The sequence below is a fragment of the Hyla sarda genome, chromosome 5 (genome assembly GCF_029499605.1).
Source record: "Hyla sarda isolate aHylSar1 chromosome 5, aHylSar1.hap1, whole genome shotgun sequence".
Lineage (NCBI taxonomy): Eukaryota > Metazoa > Chordata > Amphibia > Anura > Hylidae > Hyla > Hyla sarda.
The window spans coordinates 280,059,926-280,073,919 of NC_079193.1; the positions used below are offsets into that span (position 1 = coordinate 280,059,926).

Sequence of the window (13,994 nt, forward strand, 5' to 3'; positions counted from 1 at the left end):
ATTCATGTCTATGGGAAGGGGTGTGACAGCTGTGATGTCACATCCCCATCTCTTGACAGCAGTGACGTCACGTACCCGACTCGGAGGCAGTGCCCGGCACAGAATGCCGGGGGCTGCACCGAGATTGTGGTGGTCCCCAGCAGTGGGACCCCTGCGATGTATAAAGCCGGAATACCCCTTTAAGGAGAGCATCAGAAAGATGTATGGAAACTTATTGGTAATTCATGCTCCACTGGGAATTTTGGTAAGAACGATATACAATACAGCTCTGTTGTGCCACTTTTTGAAGGTTGCTTTCCCTTCAAGCCAACATTTGTGCTTCTTTAAGAAGCCTCAGAACGAGACTGGGGATTTAATAAGCCACCCCAGAAAACTTTGCCAGAATAAGTGACCCATCTGTAGACAGCTGTTTTGGGGTTCTTGCCCCTTGTCAGGACAGAGCAGGGTGCTGGCTGGCTGCAGAGAGGTCTGTGTTGTAGGTGATACAAGAGAGCTGCTTTGCATATCCTTCTTCCCAGAATTCTTACTGGAGCATGAATGGCCTTTAAGTGTCCACATCCCTTTTTGGTGCACTACTTAAACAGAAATATTTCCCGTTAGGGCCCACGACACAGGCCTCCCTGTAGCCAGCACCTTTCTTTTCACTGATGAGTTCAATATGTTGTGCCCAGCTTGTGCCGCCAGCGATACTTACTTCATAAATTAAGTGGGTTCTGATGGGTAAAGCAATGCTATATGTGTGCATGTAAATTACTGTTTGGGCACAATGCAGGGCTCCATGTCTTTTGTAATGCTGACTTTGATGGAATGGTTTTTTGGCAACATGTCCCTTATTCAGATCCCTAGAAGTACCAGTACAGTGTGAACCCCATTTTGGAAAAGCCACCCTTTAGGGTGGCTTAGCTAGAATGATCAAGAACTTTCTTGATTTCAGCTATAATTGGGGTGATGCATTACTGTATGGCTGGGACCAAGACATGGGTATGCTGTAAATACGATTGTGCTAAATATATGTGCTTTGCTATTGGTTAAGTGTTGGCAACGCTAGGTCCCAAAACATCATTATCGACACTGAATCCCTAGGAATCCATCCCTGGGGTCTAATAAACTGTGGGATTTTGGGCTATAAATAACTTGGCATGTGACTAGGCCTGCTTCTCTGATTTTTAACACAGTGGGGGGGGGGGGGTGATTTATCAAAACCTGTCCAGAATAATAGTTGCTGAGTTGCCCATAGCAACCAATCAGATCTCCTCTTTCATAAAAAAAAGGCCTCTGAGAAATGAAATAAGCAATCTGATTGGTTGCTATGCCTTCTACGTTTTCATTTTTCCATTGACGTAGTGTATGAGTTGTTTCTACTTGGTACTGCTCAGCTTTCCTCGGAGAGCAGTCTAAGTGATGTACGGGTTTCTAGAAGTCTATAAGACTTTCTAGAAATCCCTACACAATTTGTTCTACTCTTCTAGGAGAACCGAGTAATTTTGTCACAACAGTCATATTTTTTATTTATTTTTTATAATTAATTATAGCATAGCTGTCTGAGGACTTGTTTAGTTTAGAACAAATCGAAATTTTCAGGGGTGCAATTTTTTGATGCATGTGACATTTAAGTAACTTTTTGTTCAATTTCAGTTTTTATATCCCCACCATCCCTGAGGAAGAATATTTTACCATATATAACGAGTTGCCATGTGTTATATATGGTGAAACCTCATAATTGGTTCCCTTTAAAAGCAATATACACCTTTTACTATTTTTTTTTTCATAGTGGGACTTTTATTTGCCAGAGGCTTTGGGGGGGGGGAGAGTGGACAGCAATTTCAGGAAAGTGAGACTCCTTGTGGTCAAGGAAAGTTGTTTGAAACAGCAGTGACCATTTAATGGGGGAACCAATAAACCTTTAAGAGTACCTGTCATCAAACCATATTTTCTAAACTAACTCCGATTATATTCCCTAACTACTCCTAATACCCCTCCTGCCTTTAAAAAAAAAAATCTGAGCTTTAAAAACCTGTGTATCATACCTTTCCCCTTGCTCACATTGTGTGAGCTCCCGGCAGGAGAAAGTGGGCGTTCCCCAGCAGGCGCAACTTCACTGAAGCCTGCAAGAGCTGTGCCTTTTCAATCATATTAAAAACCTATAAAGGTTGAGAATTTTAACAGCAAGTAAATAGCAAAGTGTCTTATAAGTGTCTTAATTACATAAGGTACATTATATTAAAAGTTTTTAGTTTGGTGACAGGTCCTCTTTAAAATATCTATAATCTTAGGGAGATACTTTTAAAAGTATTTTAATGTACCATGACAATGTACTACTTGTATTACATGAAATCATTGTCTTTCTTTCCAGGCTTTAGAAAAACATCCCAATTCACCGATGACCGCAAAGCAAATTTTGGAAGTCATCCAGAAAGAAGGGTTAAAAGAAACCAGGTTTGTACACCACTTTATTTTGTATGCTATTAGGTAGGTAAAATGTATGTTATGTGAAGCCGCAGGGAGCTGAATATTATCAGAATGGAAAAGTTGGGTGGCTGCCATGGACATCAGGACGCTGTGCAGCACATGAGAAAAATTCCTGTACGACTGCACATGGTGCTTATTCTTGTCGGCTCATGTTACACGCTCTCAGGAAATTAGCATATTGTGTTATTAATGGTAGCTGGACAATGATCGTGACTAAACAATGAGCAAGCCAAGCTGCAAGAATTGCTATAGCACCTCTAGGAATACTTTTTATTATACTTTTATGCTTTTAGGAGATAATTTTATACCTAAAGAAATACGACTTCCTTTTCTACTTCTATTTAATTCAGTGAGCTCCGAACTTTGGCTCTATATTCTTGCAAAACTAAAATTCCCAGCATTCCTTCACTGGCACAATATTACATTTTTATGCAACAATCACATTGTAATAGATTCAGTAACTCATGAAAATACATTAACTTTTCACATCCCATCACAAGCAATCCTTTTTTTCCCCCCTAACTTTTCCTTTATCTTATGTTTCATTGGAAAAATTACTGAAAAAGTGTGTTTGGACTAGTCCCATTGACCTCAAAGGGTTTTCCATTGAAAGCAAATTTCTACAATAAGCCATAAATGTCTAGTTGCTGAGAGTCTTGCCTGTCATATTGAGGTATTATGTTTTAGAGCAAAAGAAGCTGAGCGGACGGTTACAATTGGTACAAACAGGTGCGGGGACAAGGCAACGTCCGTTTCACATCAAATGATGCTTCTTCCGGCCTCCAGAGGCCTGAAGAAGCATCATTTGATGTGAAACGGGCGTTGCCTTGTCACCGCACCTGGTCCTCTCTCCCTCGCCTTCACGATAGCGTGTCAGCATGGACTTGTGATTTCTGCTCAAGCATAATCCAATAAACCACTGCTTTACAGACGTCAGCTTTGGTGAGTGGCCTTGTCTCAGCCCAGCAGTCTAAGGTGCTGGATTAAGGCTCCAGTCTCTTCGGAGGCGTGGGTTCGAATGCCACCATTGCCATTGAGTACCTTATGACTTGTAATGACTGAACGGACAATAAAGCTCTTTCAATAACGGTTGACTTGTCTCTATCTTGAACTTTTTGCTAATTATTGTACTATTATAGACAATTGAGCACCACGCTGACCTGTGCTATTGACCGCTACTTTTACCATACGTGGCTGTTTAAGTGATTTATAAAGTTACATACACACTTGCAGTGCCTGGTTACAGGATTAATTTGCCTATTTATTGTAATATAAGATCTTCATTTTAAATCAGAAGATCTGAATGGAATAATTTATTTATATTTTAGTTTATTAAAAAAAAATCTAATTTTTTTTTTTTTTTTTTTTTAAAGAGTATCCGTTATTTCTCACTTTTTGTCACTGTAAAGGACCTGCATCCATGTATGTCACAGTATGGAATGGGGTTAAAATAGAATGCTCAATGCTGGTTGAGTTTTCACCTCGTAATTCTGAGAACCCACAGACACTTCTGCTTTACCTTATAGGAATATGTATGAAAACATAAATTTTTTTCTTAAACTGTGTGTACTGCATTGTCCCGCAGGCCTGCCCTCTACATATTTCTCCGACGACATGCTTTAAACAATCTACTAGTTAGTTTACAAATACTAGAATCGGCAGCTGAGGTCCAATGGGGATAATGTAAATGTCAGTAAAATTAGTAGCATATTGGTAATGATGGATAATCTGCTTTAAACTCCTGCTGTGTAGGGACTTCCTTTCTGTATCTATAAATTTTAATACAACTCCCGATCTTCTGTGAGCTATGGTTGTGAGAATGCGCCAGGACCAGCAGATTTTAATTAGCTAGTTCTACAGTCATTAAATCTTACAATGCAAATCTCACTGTCAGTAATGCACAATGAAGACTCCGAGCTGTGTGATGGGATGTACAGCTGACGGGAAGTGGCTTCACATACGGAATAATTCTTCTGGAAAACTGTACTGCTATTATTCCTAGATGGGAAAATCGAAAGAAATGAGTTGGATTGTTAACCCGTACAGGACCTAGGGCGTATGCATACGCCTTCTGTTCCTGGGTCTTAAGGACCCAGGGCGTACAGGTACGCCCGTGGGAATTCCGGTCCTTGCCGCGCGCCAGGCATGGATCGGACTGGGGTGACTGCTGATATCAATCAGCAGGCACCCCGCGCAAATGCTGAGGGGGGTCATCAGACCACCCCATGTCGGCGATCGGCGCAAATCGCAAGTGAAATTGCACTTGCGATATGCGCAATTCCGGGTCTTACGGGTCACGTGTGACCCGATGACCCGGAGATACAAGGTGATCGGGGGTGTAGAATACACCCCCTATCACCTACTGTATCTATGGGGAGGTGGCGATTTCGCCACCCCCTCAGGAGAGCTGCCCGCTACCTCTTGATAACGCTACGTCGTAGCGAAACATGTTGAGGGGGGCAGAGTGGATATTTTAAACATGGCAGCGCTTCTGCTCCTAAGTATCAACCCTGTATGACCTGCAGGCATACAGGATAGCTGCACTCACAAGCAAGGAGGAAATTAGCAGTGAAGTCTGCTCTGTAAATTTAATAATCAAAAAGAAAATTTGGAGCAAACAGCGCTGTCTGATTTTAATATAATAAGTGTAGAAACTAATAAAGCTTATGGGAATTTTAATCACAATAAGTAGTGTATGGGAAATTAGGGTTCTTTTGGATTCCCAAAGGGGAATCTATTGGAAATAACTATTAGGGGTTCAGGGCGCTGAGATTTGCCCCCCCCCCCCCCTTGTTTTTTTGGGCCGCAGCGTTTGTTTGTTTTTTGCTCACATAACGGTGTGTGATTACTAATCACACACCGTTATACATAGTTACACCAGGCACTCACTACACACTCAACCCCCCCCCCCCCCCACTGTAGATAAAAGGCAATGGCTCGCCGGGCATTTTCGGTAGCGGAGGCATACGCTTTTCTTGCCTCCGAATCTGCCAGTGAGGACGAGGAAGATCCAACATTCCGGTGTTCTTCCTTGTCCTCCTCATCATCTAGTAGTGATGATGAGCCCCCCAGAAGGCGGCGGAGACGCTGCCAGGCGAGGCCACGCACCCCCTATGAAAGTGCCCCAGTGGCTGGCACTAGTGCGAGTGGTGATGCCGCTCGTACTAGGAGTCCGACCCCCCCCCAGGCAAATTTACCGGAGCTCCCTTCCGATGAACCTGTCTGGAGACCCCAGAGGGTTATCAGCCACGGGTTCCGGAGTTTGTTGGCGACTCCGGAATCCGGATTGACACGGCTGGGTTCACTGAATTTGACTATTTCAGTTATTTTTTCAGTGACAGCCTGGTCAATCTAATGGTGGAGCAGACGAATCTGTACGCCAGGCAGTTCATCGCCCACCACCCAGATTCTTTTTTGGCCAGGTCCAATGAATGGTACGCCGTCAGTGCAGCAGAAATTAGGATATTTTGGGGCCTCTTGCTGCATATGGGCCTGGTCAAAAAGCCCAGTGTCAGGCAGTACTGGAGCGGGGACATCCTATACCAGACCCCGCTGTACAGTATGGCCATGGCCTTCATTATGCAGATAAATAGGCATGTCCACCCGAGGTGATCCCGCCCATGACCGGCTTTACAAAGTGAGGCCGGTCATCGATCACTTTGGGGCCAAATTTTTGGAGGCCTACGTAACGCTTAGGGAGCTCTCGGTTGATGAGTCTCTTATCAGTTTTAAGGGGAGACTCATCTTCCGCCAGTATATTCCCTAGAAGTGGGCGCGGTATGGCGTGAAGCTATATAAACTTTGTGAGAGTACCTCCGGGTACACTCTCAAGTTTAGAGTGTACGAGGGACGAGATTCCCGTATTGAACCCCCAGATTGTTCCCCCACTCTGGGTGTTAGCGGGAAAATCGTTTGGGACCTTATGTACCCATTGCTGGATAAGGGTTACCACGTGTACGTGGACAACTTTTATACCAGCATCCCTCTCTTCACATCCCTTGCCGCCAGATCCACGTCCGCTTGTGGGACCGTGCTGAGAAACCAGAGAGGCCTCCCTCTAAATTTGATCCAGACACCTATTCCCAAGGGTGAGTCCCGTGCCCTTACCTATGAAAACCTGTTGCTGGTCAAGTATAAGGATAAGAGGGATGTCCTTATGCTGACCACTATTCATGGTAACGGCAGCTCACCTGTCCCTGTGCGAGGTACCACAACAACGGTCCTCAAGCCTGATTGTATTCGGGACTACAATCAGTATATGGGGGAAGTTGATCTCTCAGATCAAGTCCTAAAGCCATACATGGCCATGCGGAAAACACGTGTATGGTACAAAAAAGTTGCGCTCTACTTGGTACAGGTTGCCATGTACAACTCTTTTGTACTGTCCTAAAGGTCCTGATCTTTGCTGACCGGGAAAGAGCAGTCCGGACTTCCCAAGGAACTGGAGTAATAGGTGCCAGGATCGTCCCCGGCCAGCACTTTCCAGGTTAGGTCCCCCACACTGGAAAGAAGGGACGATCCCAGAAAAATGCAGTGTGTGTAACAGGAGGGGGATACAGAAGGACACCACCACTCAGTGTGACACTTGCCCCGATCATCCGGGCCTCTGCATTAAGGACTGCTTCATGGAGTATCACACTTCCATGCAGTACTAAATTTTCCCTCTTCATTTAAATTTTCCATAATTTGACCCCAATGTACCAAGTCCAGAGTACATTCCAAATTTTAACCCCATAAAACCACTAAATTGCCCAAAAAAGCTATTTCATAAAAAAAAATGGGTCATGGGTCAGTGAGTCACTATCATCGGGGACTTTTTCTGTTGCCTCAAATGCGCAGCGCTCTCTCTCCACCTGAGCGGGTGCGCATTTGAGGCAACAGGTTATGGACGGCCACACACGTCACATTCCCAGAATGATGATTCATAGCATAGGGTTTGGGGTGGGCATATCTTTTAGTTTTGGCTATGCTCTGGGTTATCATTCTGGGAACATAACCTGTTTTATAATTTTATGTCCCACTGTACCCCTTGTTAGTTATTAGTGTACCCCATATAATGCCCCTTGAGGGGGAGTCCCACTGTTCTGGCTCCATAGGCAGCTGTATAAAAGCTCCAGGCCCCTGACTGCCCTCCTGTTCCTCCGTGACCAGTGAGCAGAGCCGATCTACGCCCAGATATGAGGTATGTCCTTACTCCAAAGAAATGTATTTACAATGATTTTTTTTTTTTTTTTTTGCTGTTCTGGCACTAAATGTGACATGCCCCCCCATTTCAGCAAAATGTGACTCCTTCTCTTCTGAGCATTGTAGTGCGCCAGGAGAGCCCTTGACATCCACACATGGGGTACTTCCATACTCAGAAGCGATGGGGTTACACATTTTGGGGGACATTTTCTTCTATTACACCTTGTAAAAATGTAAAATTTTGAGAAAAACAGCATTTTAGCAAAAAAAATAAAAAAAAATTCATTTACACATCCAAAGTAGTGAAACACCAGTGGGGTGTTAAGGCTCACTGTACCCCTTGTTATGTTCCTTGAGGGGTGTAGTTTCCAAAATAGTATGCAATGTTTTTTTTTTTTTTTTTGCTGTCCTGGCACCATAGAAGCTTCCTAAATGGGACATGCCCCCCCAAAACCATTTCAGCAAAATTAGATTTGCAAAAGCCAAATAGGACTCCTCTTCTGAGCATTGTAGTGCGCCAACAGAGCGCTTGACATCCACATATGTGGTGTTTTCATACTCAGAAGAGATGGGGTTACAAATTTTGGTGGACATTTTTTCCTATTACCCCTTGTAAAAATGTAGAATTTGGGGGGAAACTAGCATTTTAGTGAAGAAAAAAAAAAATCATTTACACATCCAACTTTAACGAAAAGTCGTGAAACACCTGTGGGGTGTTAAGGCTCACTGTACCCCTTATGTTCCTTGAGGGGTGTAGTTTCCAAAATAGTATGCCATGTGTTTTTTTTTTTTTTTTCTGTCCTGGCACCATAGGGGCTTCCTAAATGGGACATGCCCCCCTAAAACCATTTCAGCAAAATTTGATTTGCAAAAGCCAAATATGACTCCTTCTCTTCTGAGCATTGTAGTGCGCCCGCAGTGCACTTGACCTCCACATATGTGGTGTTTCCATTCTCAGAAGAGATGGGGTTACACATTTTGGGGGGCATTTTCTCCTATTAACCCATTTTAAATTTGGGGGAAAACTCGAATTTTAGTGGGAAAAAAAAGAAAATCATTTGCACATACAACTTTAACGAAACTCACTCTCCAAAATCCCTCTGTCGCTCCTTCCCTTCTGAGCCCTCTAGTGCACCCGCCGAACACTTGACATACACATATGAGGTATTTCCTTACTCGAGAGAAATTGGGTTACACATTTTAGGAAGATTTCTCTTCTTTTACTCCTTGTAAAAATTAAAAAAATGGGTCTACAAGAACATGCCAGTGTAAAAAATGAAGATTCTGAATTTTCTCCTTCAATTTGCTGCTATTCCTGTGAAACACCTAAAGGGTTAACAAACCTTTTGAATGTCATTTTGAATACTTTGAGGGGTGCAGTTTTTATAATGGGGTCATTTGTGGGGCATTTCGAATATAAAAGCCCTTCAAATCCACTTCAAGAACTGGTCCCTGAAAAATTTCGATTTTTAAAATTTTGTGGAAAATTGCTGCTATACTTTGAAGCTCTCTGATGTCTTCCAAAAGTAAAAACATGTCAACTTTATGATGCAATCATAAAGTAGACATGTTGTATATGTGAATCAATATATAATTTATTTTGAATATTCATTTTTTTTATAAGCAGAGAGCTTCAAAGTTAAAAAAATGCAAAAATCGACAAAATTTTACCACTAACATAAAGTAGAATATGTCATGAAAAAACATTCTCGGAATCAGAATGAAAGGTAAAAGCATCCCAGAGTTATTAATGCTTAAAGTGAAAGTGGTCAGATGTTCAAAAAATGGCCGGGTCCTACAGTGAAAATTGGCTGGGTCCTTAAGGGGTTAAAGGGGTACTCCGGTGAAAAACATTTTTTTTAACTTCCCCATCCTGCTTATCGCGGGCTTCTAATACAGTCGAGAGCACGGAGAGAACTGAATGCAAATTGCATGGCCACTGTCAGGTAGCAAAAAAAAAAAAAAATTATAATAAAAAAAAATATATATATATAAACAACTCAACGTGTGTGTGTATGTATGGGTGTATGTTCCACAAAAACTTTCAAACGGCTAAAGATATTACCATGAAACTTGGCACACATGTTACTTATATGTCAACAACAAACATAGGATAGATGATTTAACCCTTACTCACCCCCATTTGCCAGGGGTGGGTTTTTTTTTTAAAGTCCCATGCAAATCAATGGGAAATGTATGTTCCCAGGAGTCATCAGGGGGCAGCGCAACCAAATGTGAATCACAGTGCCACCAGACGAACCACATCTCCAACAAGCGTCCGAGAGACCCGGATAAAATTGGAAAACTTTTTTTTTTTTTTTTTTAAATCAACTGGTGCCAGAAAATTAAACAGATTTGCAAATTACTTCTATTAAAAAAATCTTAATCCTTCCAGTACTAATTAGCAGCTGTATACTACAGAGGAAATTCTTTTCTTTTTGGATTTCTTTTCTGTCACGACCACAGTGCTCCCTGCTGACACCTCTGTCCATGTCAGGAACTGTCCAGAGCAGGAAAAAATCCCCATAGCAAATATATGTTGCACTGGACAGTTCCTAAAATGGACAGAGGTGTCAGCAGAGAGCACTGTGGTCATGACAGAAAAGAAATCCAAAAAGAAAAGAATTTCCTCTGTAGTATACAGCAGCTGAGAAGGATTAGATTAAGAATTTTTACTAGAAGTAATTTACAAATCTGTTTGACTTTCTGGCACCAGTTGATTTAACCCCTTCCCGACCTATGACATACCTGTACGTCATGAGTGGGAAGGTGTTCCCGACCCATGACATACAGGTACGTCATGAACATTTTTGCCGCTACTCGCGGCATCCCGCAGCGCCCGGTAAGATGGTGGCTATCACTGATAGTCAGCCATCTTACCATGCGACCACGGGGGATTTCATCCCCCACCCCACCCCAGCGATCGCTGCTATCAGCTAGTCAAATCTGACTAGCTGATAGCAGCGTTTCGCTATCAGAATACTTAGCAGCGCGGTGTGTGAGTCCCGATCACGGGGATCGGGACACACCGCTCTGCTAAGTGTCCCTGACCCATCCCCCGGCGTCACTTACCAGGCCATGCGGTGTCCCAAGCGGTGCCGGCGCGAGCGGCGTCCTCCAGGCGGTCCCGGCGGCGCTGCGTCCCGGCGGTGAGTTTCCGGCAGCAGTGCGGCAGCAGTGCGGCATCTTCATTGGCAGCAGTAAGATCTCACCGCTGCCTCTGAGAGTTTCAAAACTGCAACTCCCAGCATGCCCAGACAGCCTTTGGCTTTCTGGGCATGCTGGGAGTTGTAGTTTTGCAACATCTGGAGGTCCACAGTTTGGAGACCACTGTATAATGGTCTCCAATCTGTGCTCTTCCAGATGTTGCAAAACTACAACTCCCAGCATGCCCAGACTGCCCAAGCATGCTGGAAGTTGTAGTTCGGCAACATCTGATCCTTCTGGGCATGCTGGGAGTTGTAGTTTTGCAACAACTGGAGGCACACTAGTTGGGAAACATTGTCCGTTTCCTACCTCAGTGCCTCCAGCTGTTGAAATTGTTGCAAAACTATAACTCCCAGCATGCACTGACAGACCATGCATGCTGGGAGTTGTAGTTTTGCAACAGCTGGAGGCACACTGGTTTGGAAACACTAAGTTTGGTTGCAAAACACTTGAAAGTTTATTACTTAGTGTTTCCAAACCAGTGTGCCTCCAGCTGTTGCAAAACTACAACTCCCAGCATGCACGGACAGCCAAAGGGCATGCTCGGAGTTTGCAACAGCTGGATGTTTGCCCCCTCCCCCCAATGTGAATGTACAGGGTACACTCACATGGGCGGAGGTTTACAGTGAGTGCTGCACGTTTGAGATAGCGCAAATTTTGCGCAGCAGCTCAAACTTCCAGCGGCAAACTTGCTGTGAACCTCTGCCCATGTGACTGTACCCTAAAAACACTACACTACACTGACACTAACCTAAAATAAAAAGTAAAAAACACTATATATACACATACCCCTACACAGCCCCCCTCCCCAAAAAAATGAAAAACGTCTGGTACGCTACTGTTTCCAAAACAGAGCCTCCAGCTGTTGCAAAATAACAACTCCCAGTATTGCCGGACAGCCATTGACTGTCCAGGCATGCTGGGAGTTTTGCAACAGCTGGAGGCACCCTGTTTGGGAATCATTGGCATAGAATACCCCTATGCAAATCCCTAATTTAGGCCTCAAATGCGCATGGCGCTCTCACTTTGGAGCCCTGTCGTATTTCAGGGCAACAGTTTTGGGACACATATGGGGTATCGCCGTACTCGGGAGAAATTGCCTTACAAATTTTGGGGGGCTTTTTCTTCTTTAACCCCTTATGAAAAGGTGAAGTTGGGGTCTACACCAGCATGTTAGTGTAAAAAAAAAAAATTTTTTTACACTGACATGCTGGTGTTGCCCTATACTTTTCATTTTCACAAGAGGTAAAAGGGAAAAAAGACCCTCTGAATTTGTAATGCAATTTCTCCCGAGTACGGAGATACCCCATATGTGGGCGCAAAGTGCTCTGGGGGCGCAAAACAAGGCCCAGAAGGGAGAGTGCACCATGTACATTTGAGGTGATTTGCACAGGGGTGGCTGATTGTTACAGCAGTTCTGACAAACGCAAAACAATAAATATCCATATGTGACCCCATTTTGGAAACTACACCCCTCACGGAATGTAATAAGGGGTGCAGTGAGAATTTACACCCCACTGGCGTATGACAGATTTTTGGAACAGTGGTCCGTGAAAATGAAAAATGAGATTTTTCATTTGCACAGTCCACTGTTTCAAATATCTGTCAAACGCCAGTGGGGTGTAAATGCTCACTGCACCCCTTATTAAATTCCATGAGGGGTATAGTTTCCAAAATGGGGTCACATGTGGGGGGTCCACTGTTCTGGCACCATAGGGGCTTCCTAAATGGGACATGCCCCCCAAAAACCCTTTCAGAAAAACTCACTCTCCAAAATCTCATTGTCGCTCCTTCCCTTCTGAGCCCTCTACTGCGCTCGCCGAACAATTTACATACACATATGAGGTATTTCCTTACTCGAGAGAAATTGGGTTACAAATTTTAGGGTGATTTCTCTCCTTTTACCCCTTGTAAAAATTCAAAAATTGGGTCTACAAGAACATGTGAGTGTAAAAAATTAAGATTTAGAATTTTCTCCTTCACTTTGCTGCTATTCCTGTGAAACACCTAAAGGGTTAAAACACTTACTGAATGTCATTTTGAATACTTTGGGGGGTGCAGTTTTTATAATGGGGTCATTTATGGGGTATTTCTAATATGAAGACCCTTAAAATCCACTTCCAACCTTAACTGGGCCCTGAAAAAGTACGATTTTGAAAATCTTGAGAAAAATTGGAAAATTGCTGCGGAAATTTGAAGCCCTCTGATGTCTTCCAAAAGTAAAAACTTGTCAATTTTTTTATGCAAACACAAAGTAGACATATTGTATATGTGAATCAATATGTAAAATGAAATTTTTTGATTTTTTTTTTTACCAAGAAAGGATGCAAATATCAGTGAAATTTTACCAATAACATAAAGTAGAATATGTCACGAAAAAATAATCTCGAAATCAGAATGATAAGTAAAAGCATTCCAAAGTTATTAAAGTTCAAAGTGACAGTGGTCAGATTTTCAAAAAATGCCCAGGTCCTGAAGGTGAAAATGGGCTGGGTCATGAAGGGGTTAAAAAAAAAAAAAAAAAGTTTCCATCAGAGAGTACCCCTTTAAAAAAAACATCATTCGTCACAGCAGAGTTTGATGCGTGCATTTACTATTATTAGGCTTCCGCAACGTGCATAAACAAAGCCCTCAGCTGTGCTTAGCTCAGAAACAATAGTGTTTATAGAATCCAACAATACTGATTGTAGAACATAAAGCGGCACTCACCAGGTCGATAGCAAAACTTGGCTGCCCTGTTTTTATATGACACTGCACTAAAAAATATAGTTTTGCTAAGAACCTGGTGAATGCTACTTTATATTCTACCACAGTAATATAAAAAAAAATAACCTAAATTACCTCTATAAAAAATCTTAATCCTTCCAGTACTTATTAGCTGCTGAATACAGAGGAAATACAGAGGCAGAGCTCTCTGCTGACATCACGAGTACAGTGCTCTCTGCTGACATCTCTGTCCATTTTAAGAACTGTCCAGATTAGGAGAAAATCCCCATAGCAAACATATGCTGCTTTGGACAGTTCCTAAAATGGACAGAGGTGTCAGCAGAGAGCACTGTTCTCGTGATGTCAGCAGAGAGCACTGTGTTCCAAAAAGAAAAACATTTCCTCTGTAGTATACAGACCCTAAAAAG

General features: G+C 43.0%; 1 protein-coding gene across 3 annotated transcripts in view; it reads left to right on the forward strand.

The window, feature by feature from the left end:
- Nucleotides 1–13,994, forward strand: part of ASXL3 (ASXL transcriptional regulator 3) — a 157,216-nt gene that overhangs the window by 47,201 nt on the left and 96,021 nt on the right. For all 3 annotated transcript variants that reach the window (XM_056521811.1, XM_056521809.1, XM_056521810.1), the window contains one exon: nt 2,354–2,436. In XM_056521811.1, coding sequence (XP_056377786.1) covers nt 2,354–2,436 — 83 coding nt within the window. The remainder of the gene's footprint in view (nt 1–2,353; nt 2,437–13,994) is intronic.